The sequence below is a fragment of the Netta rufina genome (genome assembly GCF_964035555.1).
Source record: "Netta rufina genome assembly, chromosome: 8".
Classification (NCBI taxonomy): Eukaryota; Metazoa; Chordata; class Aves; order Anseriformes; family Anatidae; genus Netta; species Netta rufina.
Window position 1 is genome coordinate 10,058,919 of NC_140131.1, and position 17,598 is coordinate 10,076,516.

At 56.3% G+C, this 17,598-nt stretch overlaps 2 protein-coding genes and 1 long non-coding RNA gene across 3 annotated transcripts; 1 reads left to right on the forward strand and 2 right to left on the reverse strand.

Moving 5' to 3' along the window:
• Positions 1 to 45: 45 nt before the first annotated feature.
• UROD (uroporphyrinogen decarboxylase) lies at positions 46 to 3,882 on the reverse strand (the record flags this gene model as incomplete). Its single annotated transcript, XM_084291245.1, is given in 12 exon segments — positions 46 to 326; positions 451 to 517; positions 800 to 900; positions 1,125 to 1,262; positions 1,390 to 1,551; positions 1,780 to 1,977; positions 2,050 to 2,112; positions 2,344 to 2,423; positions 2,510 to 2,622; positions 3,715 to 3,791; positions 3,795 to 3,866; positions 3,868 to 3,882. Coding segments are annotated over 12 exon segments (1,251 nt in total). The 3' UTR covers positions 46 to 161.
• A 58-nt stretch (positions 3,883 to 3,940) lies between these two features.
• LOC311212104 (E3 ubiquitin-protein ligase HECTD3-like) lies at positions 3,941 to 17,413 on the forward strand. Its single transcript, XM_084291234.1, has 21 exons — positions 3,941 to 4,389; positions 4,617 to 4,777; positions 5,454 to 5,546; positions 5,816 to 5,951; positions 6,408 to 6,523; positions 6,801 to 6,914; positions 7,402 to 7,484; positions 7,756 to 7,921; positions 8,408 to 8,489; positions 9,444 to 9,626; positions 10,051 to 10,103; positions 10,406 to 10,470; positions 10,918 to 11,021; positions 11,347 to 11,466; positions 11,825 to 11,914; positions 12,293 to 12,499; positions 12,850 to 12,979; positions 13,416 to 13,490; positions 13,712 to 13,793; positions 13,914 to 13,985; positions 14,230 to 17,413. Exons 1-21 carry the CDS (start codon positions 4,060 to 4,062, stop codon positions 14,312 to 14,314), a joined length of 2,547 nt encoding a protein of 848 aa, XP_084147360.1. The 5' UTR covers positions 3,941 to 4,059; the 3' UTR covers positions 14,315 to 17,413.
• On the reverse strand, positions 4,384 to 5,156 carry LOC311212118. Its single transcript, XR_014618674.1, has 3 exons — positions 5,042 to 5,156; positions 4,768 to 4,936; positions 4,384 to 4,622 (listed from the first exon to the last, which is right to left on the reverse strand). It is a non-coding gene; the product is annotated as an uncharacterized lncRNA (long non-coding RNA).
• Positions 17,414 to 17,598: the final 185 nt, after the last annotated feature.

Genomic DNA, 17,598 nt, shown 5'->3' on the forward strand with positions numbered 1-17,598 from the left:
GTACTCCTGCAGAGATCCCCGTCCCCACAGCCAGAGCCACGCAGCTGCCACAGAAAGGTGCTGGTTTAATGCTGCATCCCAGCCCGGAGCGAGCCCCGTGACAACACCGTGCTCAGGGTGGCTGTGCCCGCAGTGCAGTCCTGTCCCTAAAGCCCCGGGGCTCAGCTGTGCTTGTTGATGTGGCGGGAATGAGCGTGCACGGCCTCCACAAAGGCACCCACGTGCTCGGGGTTCATGTCGGGGTAGAGGCCGTGGCCCAGGTTGGCAATGTAGCGTTGGGTCCCGAAACCTTCCAGCATCTTCTTCACCAGCTCCCCAATCTTCTCCTGCGGACACGATGGGAAACAGTGTGTCAGCCCAGGGCACCCCATCCCCGTCAGTCCACATCCAGCCTGGGACGTGAGATGGGGGCACAAGTGGGGAAACTGAGGCTGGAGGCCTGCAGCTCACCTTGGGTGCGTACAGCGCGCAGGGGTCCAGGTTCCCTTGCAGGGTGATGTTTTTCCCTGTCTGGGCACTGCAGTAAGAAGGAAGGAGATGAGTTGCTACGTGTTGTGCAGCGACCAGGGGGCACACAGGGCCTGCAGCCCCCACCACGGGGCACACAGGACCCCTCAGTGCAGCTCCTGGCTGCTGTGAGCTCCAGGTGGTACCAGGGCCTGGCTATCCCCACCTCTGGTTTCTCTGAACCAGAAATTTCCAGTCCTGGGATTCAGCAGGGCACCAGGACAGGTGAAGTGGTGAGGGTAACCGCTCTGGGGTGCAGCATGAGCACCCGGGTGCTGTGCTGGACTCTTACCGAGCTTCCTGGGGCCGGATGGTCCAGTCGAGACCCACCACCTCGTAGCCAGCTTGGGCCAGGTCGCTCAGGGCGTAGTGTGCGTCCTTCGCAAAGACGATCTGGGGAAGGAGATGGCAGTAAAAGGGTCAGCCCCCAACAGCTGGAGTGCAGGATGCCAGGGACAGATGCACTGCTATATGGCTGACAGGTTCCTAGAGCTGAGTCCCTGCACTGGGACTGGTGTGGGGGTTGTCACGGGATGGGTGCAGCCCTTTGTGCTGGTTCCTCTCCCTCCCCTGGCCGTGCTCTCACACCAGGGACACCTCAGGCAGTTCTGACTCACCATGGGCACCAGCGGCAGCGCCTCTGCTTTCAGCTTGCTCTTCACCCCCCGGGCGATGTCTCGGATGTACGGCAAGGCGAACTCCTGGAACTGCTCTGGGCCCAGGTGCCCTGCGTGCGACTCGAACAGTTGGAGCGCCTGGAAAATACATTGAGCTGGGAGAGCTGCGGGCACCGTACAGTGCCTTGGTCCCCAAACCCTCTCTGCTCCCTGTCCGCAGTCCCTGCCCCTATGCCTGGACCTGTCCCTGTGCCCCAGGCCGTACCTGCGCTCCAGCAGCCACCTGCCCCACCAGGTAGTCGGTGACAACGTCAGCCAGCAGCCGCAGCAGTTGGTGGCTGGCTTCGGGGTGACGGTAGAGCCAGCTCTTGGCTTTGGACATTGTAGTGGAGCCGCCCCCTTCAATCATGTAGGACATCAGCGTCCACTGCAGGAAGGAGAGGAGCGGAGTGAGGAGGTGACTAAGATGGAAAATGTGCGAGGGGCTGGTAAAGGGGTCGGTGCTGAAGATAGACCCCTAAGCAGCAGCAGCAGCGCTGCATTTAATGTCCCCTACACACGTAGGAGGGCTCCCTGCAGCTCTGGGGGTGCCAGGAGCAGAGTCACCCCAGAGGGAAGAGCAGGGAACCCCACCCTGCAGAGCCTCCTCACTTACAGGCGCCCCGGAGAAGCCAATGAGGGGCACTTTGCCCTCCAGGCTGTGCCGCGTCAGCGTGATGGCCTGGAAGACGTAACCCAGCTCCGCGGTCACGTCCACCTTCTGCCGCAGTTTGAGCAGGTCCTCCACCTCCTTCAGGGGCTCTGGGAACGTGGGTCCTTTGCCAGGGACCATGACAACCTCCATGCCCAGCGCCTGGGAACGGGGGAGAATGGAATAACAGTCCCAGACCCAGCCCCGTTCCCAGCCACCAGCCACGGCTCTCACCTGGGGCACCACCAAGATGTCAGAGAAAATGATAGCAGCATCCAGGGGGAATCGTCTGAGGGGCTGCAGACAGCAGAGGGGAAGAGGCAGCATGAGTGAGGGGCTCACACAAGATCTGGGACACACACGTAGGGCAGTGGGGTCCCTGTCTGATAACCAAGGACTCCTGAGGTAAGATTTGGGCTGCACAACCTACCGGGGCCACCTGGAGGTAAGGGCCTGACCTAAGGTTTCTCCCCATCCCCATTCCAGAGGGGATGGGGGACACACACAGCCTCCCCGGGGGACGCTCACCTGTAGTGTCAGCTCACAGCACAGCTTGGGGCTCCGGCAAGTGGCAAAGAAATCCTGTGCAGCCCGGGTCTCCCGAAACTCTGCAAGGAACCCGCAGCTGTGACGAGGTGCACGCTGTACCCCCCCATCGCCGCCCCCCATCCCTCACGCCGCCACCGGCTCTCACCGGGCAGGTAGCGCCCTGCCTGCCGCATGCACCACACCGGGGTGTGCTCCGTCTCCTCGCCGCGCGCCGCACGCAGGAACGTGTCATTCTTCAGCTTGGGGAAGCCCTTGGGGCTGCAGGAGGAAAAGCAGAGGGGTGTTAGCACCAAAACGGGGACCGGGTGTCCCGCCAGGCCCCTAGGGCTGCAGGTGCAGGGCTGGCGGCTCGTCCCTGCTCCCTGGCCGGTGACCGCAGGGTAGGGGTTTGCACCCAGCTGGGTCCATGGTGACAAATGCTCCCTCCTTGTCACCTCCCAGGGCCTCTTTGAGGGGGACAGCGGGGCCCTCCCTGGGGACAGGCGATGCCCAGCCCCGGGTCCGTGAGATTACGTTATCAGGGGCAGCAGTTGCTCCCGCCTGGGGAGATTTGGGACCAGCAGGGCCCGGGGGACAGGCAGCCCTGCCACCAGCTGTCCCCAGCCCCTATCAGCACCGTGCAGCACAGGGATGGCGGCGTGGGGCAGGGTCCCCGGGGCTCCAGGTGCCCACAGAGCTGGTCACCACATGTCCCCAGTACCCTTCCAGTGGTGTCACCGCTCCGGAGCTGCAACCTGGTGTGCACACACATGGGGTGGGATGGGGACCCCGCAGGACCTCACTGCTCTGAGGGGTGGGGGCCACGGGGACAGATCCCCAGAACCTCCATGGGGGTCCAGTGCCACTCCAGTGTCCCCAGTGAGCCATCCGAGGGCGGGATCAGCCTCCCCAGTGCCACACCAGTGTCCCCAGGGTCATAGCACCCCAGTGCCATACTGCTGTCCCCTAGTGCCACAGTATTTGTCCCCAGTGCCACAGCACTGTCCCCAGGGTCAACCAACACCCCACCAGTGTCCCCAGTGTCACACCAGTGACCCCAGGGTTGTATCACTCCAGTGCCACAGCACTGTCCCCAGTGCCACACCAGTAACCCCAGTGCCACACCAGTATTCGCATGGTTACCCAACACCTTAACAGTGTTCCCAGTGCCACCCCAGTGTCCCCAGTGCCACCCCAGCGCCACCCCAGTGCCACCCCAGTGCGAGATCCCAGCACCACGCACCAGTGTCCCCAGTTCCCCACTGGGCTCGCACCAGTATCCCCCACAAGAGACCCCCGGGCCACACCGGCAACCCCCTCCCGCGCCCCATCGCGGTGACAGGGTCAGCCCCGCGGGTCCCCACTACTCACACGAGCCTCTCGCCGCCCTCCATCCTTCGCCGCTTCCCGGCCCGCCCCGCTCGGCGCTGTCCCACCCCCGCCCCGCCTCACGGCCGCCGCCATCTTAACACCACCCCCTCCCCTCCGGCACGAGCGCCGCCATCTTGCCCCGCCCTATCCCCATCCGTACGCCGCCATCTTGCCCCGCTCCCCGCCCCTCCGTACGCCGCACGGGCGCCGCCATCTTGCCTCCGTCCTCCCCTCGGGCGCCGCCATCTTGCCCCGGCGGCGGGCGGGGTTTGCCGTAAACCCTCGAGCCCCGAGCCCCGACACCCCCCCCCGTCCCCTCCCCGGTTCTCCGGTGGGCGCAGCGCGATGCGTGCGGGCGGGGAGGCTCCGCACCAGGTGCTGGGCCGGCTGCGGTTCCTGCTGCAGTGCAGCGAGTGCTTCCGCCGCGCCCGGGCGCTGCCCGCCGCGCTGTGCTACGTGCCCCGGGAGGTGCAGTACAAGATCTGCAAGGACCCCGCCGCCGCCACCGCCGCCGCCGCCGCCCGCAGCCTGCTCAGCGTCTGGGACAGCCCGGGGCCGGCGCGGGGCGGCAAGCGGGCGGCGCGGGCCACCATCGAGGTGCGCAAGGGCGGCTGCCTCCGAGCCACCGGCGAGGAGTACTGCAACGGCGCCGGGCTCTGGGTGAAGCTCAGCAAGGTAACGGGGAGCGCAGCGGGTCCCCTCTGTGTGTGTCCCCCCCCAGCCTGCCCGTCCCATCACAGGCAGTGTTTCGGCGCAGGGCAGGCTCAGGAGTGTTATTTGACCCCCAACACGTTCCCCATCCCTTGGGGTTCACGGTGTCTTGGTGTGCGTTGCTTGTCTTCCCCTCTGCCGTGGTGGAGCCCTGGGTGCACATCCCCACAATATATGTTTTTTCCATGCAGGAGCAGCTGGAAGAGTACAAGAGTGGCTGTGACCTGGAGGAAGGCTGGGTCCTGGTGTGCAAGCACGCAGAAGGAGGGGACAGGCTGGTCCCGGTCGAGTCCACGGAGAGGATCCAGAGGCAGCAGCAGCTGTTTGGGGTTGATTACAAACCTGTAATCAGGTACGGAGCTGTGGCTCACATCCTCTCTTCTCTGCGTGTCACGATAACTGACATGGCTCCCCGGGCTGCTTCAGAGGCACACGTGCAGCATCTTGCTTTCCTGGCGTCTTGGAAGGGTACAGCATGCAGGAAATGTCAAAATCCCCCTGCAGACCCTGACTTAGAAAAGAAATCACAATTTTGCTGCCCACAGTGAGGAGCTGGAGAGGCGTCAAACCTTAGGTCTCTGTATTTTAGCATCTTTAGCTTGTTAATAATCTGAACCTGCTGTCTTCATTTGATGTCTCCTTTTCCTTGCACGGAAGAGAGCAGTGAGGTTTTCATCCACCTATGTCCTGCTGCTTGAGATTTTGTTATGTTGTCCCTCAGCCCTTTCTGCTCTGGATTATAAAGCCCCAGCCCACTTGGCTACTTCTTGCATTAAAATGAGGTAATAGGGAATCCAGATATGGAGTTACCCAATTTTGCTTGGTCAGAATGCTTGTTACCCACACAGCTGGGTGTGGACTGGAAGAAGGAAAGATGCTCTGAACAGAAATGGCATCTGATGAGACCTGATATGGTGGAGGAAGGAGTGTGGTGGGGCTTTAAATCCACGTCTTCCCCTTCCAGCTACTTCTCAACCACCTGCTCCTTTCCCCTGGGATTCTCTCACTCGTTTTCCATCTCATTTCAGATGGGAGCAAGTGGTGGATCTGACATACTCCCTGCGCCTGGGAGCGAAACCCAAGCCCATGGAGCAGGATGAGGCTGCAGTAGAGAGGCTTCGGTACGAGCTGTTTCACTGTGGGTGGGTGCAAGCCACTGTCTGTCCCTGGCTGCTCAGCCCTTGACAGCTGGGGAGTGGGGGGAAAACAGGCAGTGGGAAAGCAAATGGGAGCAGGGTTCAGCACAGTTCCTACTACTGAGCCAGAAAGCAGGGTGAGACCACGGCAAGCAGGATGTGGACCTGTGTTCCCTGACCTATTCACCTGGCAGGAGGCAGTGCAGCCTTGCTGTCCCTGTGTCTCCAGACTGCTGACCCCTCTGCCCTGGTAGGTTTGTGCCCCCGACATGGACTTATGAGTGCGATGAAGACCTGGTGCATTTCTTGTATGATCACATTGGGAAAGAGGACGAGAACTTGGGCAGTGTCAAGCAGTACGTGGACAGCATCGATGTCTCATCCTACACGGTGAGTAGTATGTGGGGTACAGGGGCAAAGCTGCATCAGCCCTGCTGTGCCATGGGGGTAGGGAGCGTGCAGGGTGTTCTGCCCTGCTCCGAGTTGGTCTGGTCTGTGTTTGAGGACATGGGAGGGACGGTGTAGTCCCAGAGGGGAGTGTCACGCAGTGTGTTGTGTAATGCGGCCTCTGGAGGAACTGTACAAGCTGTGATCCCAGAAGCAAATGCTAATACTAGCTGCTAAGCTGGTTTTAGGGAGAGTTTCATACTCTGCACTCTGCGTGTGATTCCAGAGCACGTTGGCGAGTCAGCCCCAGCTTCCCATGCTGTACTGCTTGTGTCTGCCCACAGCCCAGCAAATGGGAATGAGCCCTCTGGCTCTAGGATTCATGACGAAAGTAGCCACTCAGGGGAAGTTAATCCTACCCCTATCTGATCCTCCCTTCTGTTCACTGCCTTTTTCCAGGAAGACTTCAATGTGTCGTGTTTGACTGACAGCCATGCCGACACGTACTGGGAGAGTGACGGGTCCCAGGGCCAGCACTGGGTGCGGCTCAACATGAAGAAAGGCACCATCGTCAAGTGAGGCATTTCTCCTCTCCGCTGGCTCGGGGCTGGGGCAGGCACTGCAGCCCCTGCTCTGTGCATGAGTCCATCACTTTCCTAGGTGGTTGCCCTGCTCTCCCTGCCCCTCGTCCCCTGCTCTGGCTCTGGGCTTGAAAGGCACTAAGCCAGCACTGTCACCGGTACGCGGGGTCCCAGGCTGTGCGTGGTACCAGCGTGACCAGGCCATGAGGGGGGAGCAGTGGTGGGTGCTGAGATGCAGAGCTGTCTTCTCATTTCACGCTTCCTTTTGCAGGAAGCTCCTGCTGACCGTTGACACCACGGATGAGAACTTCATGCCCAAGCGGGTCGCTGTGTACGGGGGCGAGGGGGACAATCTGAAGAAACTGAATGATGTCGGCATTGATGAGTGAGTGGATGGAGGTGGGGAACGTAGTGTGGTCCCTCCAGGGGCCTGAGGCACCGGGCACCCAAGCCATAAGCAGTCATGCGAGCACCAGTCTTGCTTAAGAGGCCCAGGGCCTTGGGGAGGCATTCTGCATCTCTGCAGTCCAGCAGGCACTGTGAAACCCCATTCCCAGCTCCTGCAAGCCTGGCCTTGATGGTTAGCACAGAAGTGCCAATGCAGCCCTATAGCTGCTGGGTTATTTCAGGCAGCTGTGCTGTCTTGTGGGACCAGACAGGAGCACGTTGCCTAGGCCTGGGGCACCAGGAGGTTCAGATGTTCATGTAGACCATGTTGTGGTAGTGATGGAGCCAGGTGACTGGGTTGGGGTTTCTCCTTCAGCCTCCAATTTCAAGGATGCAAGCCCTCTTTCTGTACAAGCAGCCAAGCGGATTTTGGCAGGATGAACAAGGGAACAGCTCTGCAGCCCCCGTCTGTCCTGTGCTTGCAGGAGTTACATTGGGGATGTGTGCGTCCTTGAGGACATGACAACGCACCTGCCTGTCATCGAGATCCGGATTGTGGAGTGCAGAGGTAGGGCTGGGTGTTATGGCCACGCGCATAAACAGTGTGTTTATCAGCCTGTTTTTCCCTACCTCTAATTCTTTTGGTGATGGTTTTATTCTTCTAAACAAAGAATATTTCTGAACAAAGGTATTTCAGGCTCTCAGTGCTTAGCCCCAGAGCTGATGAAGATGGCCATGTTCCTGGTGTTTTTGCTTTCCTCTCTCACACAACGGGCTTGCTGCAGCTGGGGGGCTTTCTCACGGGCTTCGCATATCATCTGGTGGTCTTCCTTTGGCAGATGATGGGATTGATGTTCGCCTCCGGGGCATCAAAATCAAGTCCTCCCGACAGAGGGACCTGGGGCTCAGTGCCGACATGTTCCAGATGGCCAATTTAGTGCGCTACCCACGCCTGGAGGGGACGGACCCTGACCTGCTGTACCGGAGGGCTGTGCTCATTCAGAGGTACTGCACGGAGGGGGCACGCTGTGGGGTGCTGTCTGCAGGGATTGGTACCCTCTCTAGCCCAAGTAGGGCTAGAAGCTGTAAAGTTGCCTGTCTGCCCTTGAGACAGGCATCCTGAACCCTGGAGGAAATAGCAGAGGCTTTTGGGAACAAAGTGGGTTTTCTGGGGTAGCTTCCCTACATTTTAAGAGGAATCCTGCAGCTCAAATTCAGCGTCTTGCATGTTGCAAGTGCAGCATACCCATGCTGAGGGGGGAAAGGGAGAGGGAGCAGGTGAATGCAGAGTCCCTTGTGAGAAGTGCACGGTCCCTGCGGTGCTGAGGGAGTGGGAATTTGTTACCAAAGGCCCCGTGATTTAAAAGGCCAAGCTGGGCTATGTGTGGATTGTTGCTGCTTTTCTGCTTGTGCCTGGAGTGCCTGGCCTGGAATAGGCTTACGCAGATGCCTGTCCCTCCAGGGTGTCGCAGTTCTGTCTTTGGGATTTAGGTTCATCAAGCTCCTGGATAGCGTCCTGCATCACTTGGTGCCAGCCTGGGATCACACTATTGGCACGTTCAGCAAACTCAAGGTGAGCGATTCCCTCTGTGCCTTACGGGGCCTCAGCCTGGCAGGGTGATTGAACTTGGGCTGCAGCAAGGGAGACAGTCAGTCCTTGTTGCCTTTAGAGCAGCTCGAGGGAAATACCTGGCTGAGATCCATTCATTAAAGCTCTGAAAGGCGATACTGTTTTAGAGACTTGCTTCCTGCTAGAACACTGGTGTGGAAACGTGTAGCTATGCAGTAACAAGTAGAATGAAAACAGGGCTCCGGGGTGAGAGCACTGCATCCACAAAAGGACCCAGACCATAGCAGAACCGGGTGTGTGAGCTGGGCACACATCCCCTCTGAGATTGCAGCCCAGGACACTCTGTACTGCATTTGCTGCCAGCAGTATTGAGCTGGCTGTGTCCAAATGGCAAGGCTTCTTACCAGTGACTATTTTCTGGCCTTTGATTTGTGTCTTTCTCATAAGACTCAGCTTGTCCCTCCAGTTGTCTGTTTTCCTCACATCCTTTCCCAGAATGCATATGCCTGGCAGTGCTAGGGTAGGCCAATTCTGTGCGTTTCCAGACAGCTCTCTCTAGTGCTAGAGAGCACTGCAGTTCCTGTGCCAGCTTAGCTTAAGGCCCAAAGCATTTGAGGATTCTTGTTTGTCTAGCAAAGCTTGGTTTGATTACAAATAGGAGGAATGGTAAGACTTATGTTCTGGGGAGGGAGAGTCCAAGCAGCGCTGGAGCGAGAGTATCAGATGACTGCTGATGGGAGAGAGGATTGAGCTTGGTATCTCCATTAAGCCAGAAAGCAAATTCTTTCAGAGACAGTAGATCAGATGGAGCAAATGCTGTCGAGGAGAACGTGGCTGTGTGTGGAAGGCAGAGCTGCTGGGAAGGGAGAAGACCTGGCAGTGCAGCGGCTTCAGTAGGAAGTAGGTGATGTTTTGGGCACTGGGCACCTCTGACATTTTGAACTTCCCCGTTGGCAGCATATCAAGCAGTTCCTGTTGCTGTCCAAGAGGCGCACGGCTCTCATTACCCAGTGTCTGAAGGATTCGGAGACGAGCAAGCCCAACTTCATGCCACGCCTCTACATTAACCGACGCCTGGCTATGGAGCACCGAGACAACCCTGCCCTGGACCCCAGCTGCAAGAACGCTGTCTTCACCCAGGTACTGCCCTTCCTGGAGAAGTCCCTGCTGCTCTGAGGAGAGCAGAGCACCCTAAAACCAAAATGAACCACATGGAGGTGGGTGGAGGGGGCAGCTTGGGAGCTGGAGTAGCCTGGTGACTTCAAGGCTTCTTCACGTGGCTCCTAGACTCTGCGGTTACATATTGCTGAGGGTCCAGGAATATCTTCTGGGAGGGATCTGGGAAATGTGAGCTGAAGTCTTTGCTCTGTACTAGACTTTGTGTTTGATGTACCTCTGAGACTAGAAAGCTCCAAGCAGTGGTTGGGCTCCCAGACCAGTTAGGGATCAGCTTCAGTCAGTATTTAGGGTGTTGACACAAACCAGATTCCTTCCAGTTTCCAGCCTTCACTTGGCACTGGTTCTCCTGGAAAGGGGATATCAGCCTCGATCTTCTCTCTTGCAGGTATATGAAGGCCTGAAGCCCTCTGACAAGTTTGAAAAGCCTCTAGATTACAGGTGAGCAGCGTCTGGGTCCTCTGTCACAGCAGGGTGTTTGGGAAGCATCTTTGTGTCCTGTGCTCTGGAGAGGGTTTGCTAGGGCGGGAGCCAGCTCAGCCATGGGGTCAGAGCCTGTTCCCCAAGATGTTTCCTCCCTGCTGAGGATGCAGCTGACTCTGGAGATCGAGGTTTTGTCCTGTTAAGCCCAGGCAGGTCTGCCACAGACTCCTGGTGTCCCTGCTGCCTCTCCAGCCTCTCATTGGGTCTGGGTGCACTGAGCACCCAGGGGCTGCGCTCAGGCAGTGCCTGGTTCTCCACAGGTGGCCGCTGCGTTACGACCAGTGGTGGGAGTGCAAATTCATCGCAGAGGGCATCATTGACCAAGGTAGGGGCTGCGGGGGGAAGGGGCTCCTCTGGGGCAGCACTGGGGGTTGGTGGGGTGACTCTGTTGCTGCGGGGGTTCTCCTTAACTTCCAGCATTACTGCTGCTGGAGGAGAGAGGGCAGGCAGGCCACCTTGTCCTGCTGTTCCCTGTGATGTTCTGGGTAAAGAGTGCTGTGCTGGCACAGGTATCAGGCCTCTGTTAGTCATTAGCAGCAACTTTGACAGTGCCAGTGTCAGTAGCCAGACACACTGGCTATCATTCTCAGGCCAGACCAGGGATGTTAATTTTATTATCTTATTTCCTCTGGTGCTGCAAGGCTGTGGCAGGAGCCTCCTGCTCAGCTGTGGGCCAGGTTGAACCAGAATTCCTCATCTTTGCTTCATAGATCTGAGAATCAGCACACGAGGAGTTGCCATCGCTAAAAATGCCATTCTTTTGGGATTGCAGGTGGCGGTTTTCGGGACAGCTTGGCGGACATGTCAGAGGAGCTGTGCCCCAGCTCAGCAGACACCCCTGTGCCCCTGCCCTTCTTCGTGCGCACGTCCAACCAGGTGCTGTGGGTTGGGGTGCTTGAGGCAGTGCCTAGTGCAGTGCTGTGCCCTGTCCCCTCACGTGCCTGGGATACACCTGTCTTTGCTAGGCAAAAGCCTTTCGTCATGAACCCTGAAGGGCTGGGCAGATTGCTTTGTGACGTTTAGTTTTAGGATAAGTTGATCAGTGCCTGGATGCTTCTCTCACTAGGAATATTGCTGAGGATGTTGGGAGGGGTTTAGCCCTCTTCCACTGTGAGAAATCCCCAGGGTCACTACAAAAACTTTGTGGTTCTTTGTACTGGTCTGAGATTGTGACTCGGAGTTTTGACTCTTGCTCCTGCAGGGCAACAGCACTGGAGAAGCTAGGGACATGTATGTCCCCAATCCCTCCTGTAAAGACTTCCCGAAGTATGAATGGATTGGGCAGATCATGGGAGCAGCTCTGAGGGGCAAGGAGTTTCTGGTGAGTCTTCAATCCTGTCTGTGCATGGAGGTTCCCCACAAAGGGGATTGTTAATTGTCTTCTGCAGCCTATTCAACGGGAGCACAGGCAGGCCCTGCCACACACTGTGGAAAAAGGTGTTTATCAGGATTTGGGGCTGAAGTATTAGGGGAGCTCACAGTATGAGGTTTGGGGGATGCTGCTGGGAGCCTGGGAGAGGTTGTCTGGTCTCTGCTAACTTCTGAGTAGGCCGAGGTACCTGATGAGCCCTGCATGAGGACAGGGGGAGTGAGGAACCTCCTTTGTGGTTGAGCCCCATCTCCATCTCTGGGGACACCTCCTTTCTCACAGACTCAGCAAAATTATTGTTCTCCTTCAGGTCCTGGCTCTTCCTGGCTTTGTATGGAAACAATTAACAGGGGAGGAGGTCAGCTGGAGCAAAGACTTCCCTGCTGTCGACTCTGTGCTGGTGAGAGGGGCTGGGGGGCTGTGCCTGTGCTATTCCTTGTAATGCTCAGCAAGGCAGATTTGCTTCCCTGCCCCCATGTTGTACTTGCCTCTTCCAAAGATGTGTTTAAAAAAAAAAAAAAAAAAACAAATGTGCAAAAAGAGCACCATTAGCATTTCATACATCCCTCAGCTAATACAAAGATGTAGTTGTGCTGACTATTGCTTCCAGCACGCAGTGCCCCAGGGGCTGCTAAACAGCCAGTGCAGCTGCAGGTCAGCATATCCCGAGCTGTGCTGCTCTCAGTCACTCCAGCCCTTGTCTGGGAAGGGAGGAGATGGGGGCTCAGACACACCCCTGCCCGCTGGGCATCTCTCTAACAAGCACTCACCTGGGCAGGTGAAGCTCCTGGAGGTGATGGAAGTGATGGACAAAGACACCTTTGAGTTCAAATTTGGGAATGAGCTGACCTACACGACGGTGCTGAGTGACCAGCGCATGGTGGAGCTGATCCCCAACGGCAGCAGCACCGTGGTGCGCTACGAGGACCGCAAGGAGTTCATCCGCCTGGTGCAGAAGGCTCGGCTGGAGGAGAGCAAGGAGCAGGTAACGCTGGCCCATAGCTTAAGTTGCCATTGATTCCCAGAGACATCCTTTCCAGTCTGTCTCTGATGGAAGGCATTGCAGTTAATATCCCTGTGTTCATTAGTGTAATAGCAGGAAGTCCTTCGTGGTGACTTGTGGCAGCGTGAGAGACGTGGGATTTTATTCCCAGCTATGATTCAGGCTTCCTGCTTGAACTGGAGTGCATCTCCGTGGGATCCTGTTCCCCTTTCTAGGTGCCTTGGAGCATTTGCTGAGCAGTCACGTGGCTTCAGTGCAGCGGTCTCGGGGCTCAACCCTGAGGCAGAACAGTAGGCACGACGAGCTGCTCACCTGCCTCGTCTCCTTTCCAGATCATGGCCATGCAGGCTGGGCTGCTGAAGGTGGTGCCCCAAGCTGTTCTTGACCTCCTCACCTGGCAGGAGCTGGAAAAGAAAATCTGTGGAGACCCTGAAGTCACAGTTGATGCCCTGAAGAAGCTCAGTAAGTGAAGGGCTCTGCTGAATATTCTTTCCCTGAAAACGTTTTATCCATGCTGGGACAGGGAGAGGTGTGGGAGGCAGCTATTAGCTTTTATTACAGTAAGAATGTGGGCCACTTTTTGCCCCTAGCTGGATGCTGACAGGGGCAAGGATTCCCCAGTCCCCATGTTGGGCTTCAGAGGAGTGGGACTTCTATAGGATGCCAGTATCTGATCTTCTGTGGAGCTGAGACATGGATCTGGATGTGTTTTGTGGGGGAAGCCTGAGTATGTGTGTTCCTCACACCCTAGATCTTTGTGCTCAGACCCTACAAGTACATCAGAGTTTCTTCCTGTGCTTGTAGAGGACCCGTGGCTGAGCAAGTGAGGCCCTGCTCTTATTTATCCAAAAGGAGCTGGAATCTCCAATAAAATCCTTTTCTGTATCCTTTTTGCCAGCCCGGTTTGAGGACTTTGAGCCACTGGACACCCGTGTTCAGTACTTCTGGGAAGCACTCAACAACTTCACCAATGGTGAGTGACTTGTTGTGCCCCTGCACATCTACCCCTGCATGCTGGTGGGAACTGGGAGAGTGAAACCACCCTCGCTGCTGCCTGGGGAGCAGGTGGGAACCAAGTAGAGCAAGCTGTTGGGCCAAGGGAACAGCTCAGTAACGCTGGGGATACCTGGAAGTGGCTATACTTGATCTCAGACCTCCCTGGAACCTGCTGATGTCTTTGCTCTCCCTTCACAGAGGATCGTAGCCGCTTCCTCAGATTTGTCACTGGCAGAAGCCGCCTTCCAGCACGGATCTACATCTATCCAGACAAACTAGGGTAAGTATTTTTTTTTTTTTTTTGGTAGACTGTAAGACTAACAGATCAAAGGGATCTGTGGTCTGCTTTTTCCTGCCTCGTTGGTTTGTTGGTTCTGACCAGTTTGTCACCTTCCCCAAGCTCTGAAACGACAGACGCATTGCCAGAGTCGTCCACCTGCTCCAGTACCCTCTTCTTGCCCAACTATGCCACGTAAGTTTTGTTGCTTCCCTGCTTCTGGGAGATTCTGTGTCTGGGCTCTTAGTCTTGATGCTGACCTACAGAGCTCCCGTTGCTTTGCCACACGAATGTTCCCCAAACTGTGCCTTGTGGCTGCTGTGATTTAATCTGTGAGCAGCTCTTGAAGCGTCGCCTCCACCTTTCAGCTCAGCTGGCAGATGTAGCAGTGGCAATTACTTGTCTTTTTTTTTTTTTTTTCCCCTCCTACCATCCCTAGAGCCAAGGTGTGTGAAGAGAAGTTACGCTACGCGGCCTATAACTGCGTGGCCATTGACACGGATATGAGTCCGTGGGAAGAGTGATGTTGCAGCCTGACCAAGAAGCACGGACAATCACTTGACAAAACCATGCGGTGGGAAGAGCTGCCTTGTCCCCGCAGGATGTGTATATAATAAACGTGTAGGTGTGAAGCCCGGCTCCCTGCAGTGAGAACCAGCACTGCTTTGGACACGGAGGTTTGGAACTTCAGCAGGGTGGGAGCTAGCTTGGAGTATAAGTGTGTGACTGTAGTCATGAAACCTCGTTCCCAGCCCTCACACATCAAAAAAGGTCTGGTAGACTTCTGCAATGAGTTTCTTCTCCAGGCGTCCCCGTTGCAGCCTCATAACTTACTCTCACTCTTTCCAGGCTGTGCTCCACTCCAAAGAGAAGTGGGTAGGGCCCTGATCTGCACAGCAGCTTACAGTGCAGGACAAAGAACTGGGAGCTGCTGCTGAGACCATGGGGGTGCGCAGAGAAGCTCGCTGCCCTAGTCTGAGTGTCCTGACCACATTCCTTTGCCTTGTTCCTGCTTTGTGTGAGGTCATGGAAATGCGATGATTCATCTAAGCTTAGGAAGAAATGGAGCAGGCTGGTGACAGGTGCTGCAGGGGTGCCTCTGACCACCAGGTGTCACGACAGACCTTCACAGCACGACTGGGTGCTGTCGGGAAAGGACTCCCGTGCTGTTACATCCCACAGAATCCCCATTCCTGTGGCCACCCGTGGTTCCTTGCACAGCAGCAACTGCTGGGGAAGCTGCTCCCCTTCGGGAGGTGGGAACTATCTGCTCCCTCCTGCTCTGTAAGCTTCTGGTTCTGCATTCTGCCCAGGGCATGCTGGTAGCCTAGCAGCTGTTCTCCCGGGCTCTTTGAGCTGCGGTTTTCCCCTAAAAGCCTGTGTTACAATTAATCTGTTACGGTTCTCATGGAGATGTGCAGGCAGGGCCAAGCTCTCCGCCCAGACAGCGAGGGTAGGAGCAGTGGCAGGCAAGGCAGCAGCGGGCTCCTCTCTGCCCCGGGGAGGGAGGTGGAGGTGGGCAGGGAAAGGTTTGCCCCAGGGGAGAGGAGAGACTGTGGGTATCAGAGGCTGGAGCTCCTTGATGTGCTAGCAGGCCAGTGTGTGACCCAGGAGTGGGCAACGAAAGCTTTACAGCTTCAAGACTATCGGGAATGTTTCTGGAACTTTCCAGCCCTGAGCAGGATTAGTCACTGCCTGGCACTGTGAGCTCCCAATGTCAGTCTGCTTTTATACCCCAGCTGCATCTCCAGTTCACGTGGTCTGTTGGACCATCGCTGGTAGCAGCCACTGAGTCACTGTCTCTGGCTTCGCTGGCTCATGCTGTGAATTAAGGTTTATCTCGTTTTAACACTTCCTGCCTTTCTTTGCTCTATTGAAGGCGTCTGTCATCCAGAACTTGCTTCCAGTTGTAAATGAAGTCCTTTCCTTCACCGCTTTCCTTGGAAACTGCCGTATTCCCAGCCCTGTTGAGGGGCCATACTGAAAGGAGCGTAGGATCAGCAGAGAGCATAGGCTGAGGTCTCCTGCACTGCAGTAAGTGGAAGGAGTAGGAAGTGGAGTGAGCAAGGAAGTTGTTTATGGGTTTGTTTGGGTTTTTTTTTTTGGCAGCCATTTCCTGCAGCAGAGCCTTCCATATGACATGGTGGGTGTTAAGCCCAGTCTGCTGGAGGAGGTTTTCTGCAAATACTGCTTATCTCAGAATTGAGCCCATGACGTTGGGGCTGATTTCAGCAAGCAGTGTGTACAGGAGCAGGGCCTGGGTGTGAGACCTCTCTGCTCTTGTGGCTGTAGGGTGTTTGTTTTAAAAGGTCGGGAGTGAGCTGGTGAAAGGGCTCTGACCTGCTGGCTTGGCCTTGGGTCAGGAGTGCCACTGAAGGATCTTCAGCATCAAGCTGGGGAGCCCAGAAAGCAGCGGGGTAAGATGGGATTTAAATGGGCATCCTTTCTGGCCACCAACAGGTTGGAATCGATCCTGCTTTCTCCAGCTTTGCTCATTTGACTCTAACCAGAAGCTCAAGTCATTTACTGAGCCAACTACAGAAACAGGAGGACAAATGGGCTCCTCTCGGGTGCTGTACTTCAGGGCAGGGGACAGACAGACAGGTGGTTGATGGGCAGCACGGAGAAGATGGATAAAATAGCTCTGGTCACCTCCTCCAGAGGCAGAGGATGAGCTGACATCATCTGTGAGGACGGACAGGCTGTGTGTTATGGCAACGTGTCGGGGAATGACAACAGCAGTTGTTGCCATGTTGTTATGCTGTGCTGTAGAGACCCGTGAAAGCCCTTCCGCTTGTAGGAAGAGCCGATCCCTGCAGTGAGGTCAGAGGACAAACGTGGCTGCTGAGTAAGGATTCCAAAAAAAAACAACATAGATCATGATGTGCAAAGGTTAGCAAGGAACAGGGAGCTGGTGACTCACCTGGCTGTCCTCCCCAGCCTTGTAGGTGGTGTTTTAAAGCCAATCAAATAAAATTTCTGCTGTGACAGCCCAGCAAATTGCAGAAAAGGTCAGCCTGGCCCTCTTCTGGCCAATGTCAGGAGGCAAAATTAGGTGTTATTTCAGTCCTGGCTTACACTCCTCCTTCTCTGATCTCTTAAGCTGTGGGTAATAGCTGTCTGCTACCGTGTTTGACACCAGGGACTCCTGCTGTGTGTGGCCAGGACAAGGGAGCCCTCCTGGGTAGCACAGGGAGCTGGGAGCAGGACTCAGAGGCTGCATGTCCTCACTCCGTTGCCGAGTTTCAAGTAGGTCGAGATGGATTTTCAAGCTAGTGTTGTCATGAGGAGGGTGCTGACGCCTCGGAGCCGGGGTGAGGCAGAGCTGGGAAGAGGTGACAGCGGCTGGTGCCAGGGCTGCTGGTTTTAGGGATGTGCAGGGAAGGGCTGGGGAAGGATTTGTGCTGTGGCGGCTCGGAGTAACAGTTCTTTCTCTCTCTCCCCCCCCTGCTTTCAGCTTGCTGTTGTCATAGACTAGCTTCAGGTGATGAATACGCACGTGTAGACTAGCTCTTCTTGTTATTCCACTAATACCCTGGAGTATGACAAGTTATAAATAGTTTGGCAGGATCTGTCTGCCCCTACCTCACGTAGGCTCTAAAATAAAGCGAACTAACTATTAACTCCTGGTGTTCCTGACGATTTGTCTGCCGGGGCTGGGGCTTCTGTGTGTTTCTGCTGTGTTAAGCAGTGCTGGAGACGGATGTCATGGGAGGCAGCTGGAAGTGAAGAAGAAATTGACCCTGGGGGGAAAAGAGCCTGGCCCTAAGGGAAGCTTCTCTTCGGTATCAGTGCCTGGGTGCCAGCT

What these genes read in the sequence shown, in the direction of transcription:
- LOC311212104 (XM_084291234.1), top strand. Translation starts at nt 4,060, where the DNA reads ATGCGTGCGGGCGGGGAGGCTCCGCACCAGGTGCTGGGCCGGCTGCGG. An exon ending in AGAACGCTGTCTTCACCCAG is followed by an intron (nt 9,627 to 10,050) that starts GTACTGCCCTTC and finishes TCTCTCTTGCAG; the next exon opens with GTATATGAAGGCCTGAAGCC. An exon ending in TGGAGGAGAGCAAGGAGCAG is followed by an intron (nt 12,500 to 12,849) that starts GTAACGCTGGCC and finishes TCTCCTTTCCAG; the next exon opens with ATCATGGCCATGCAGGCTGG.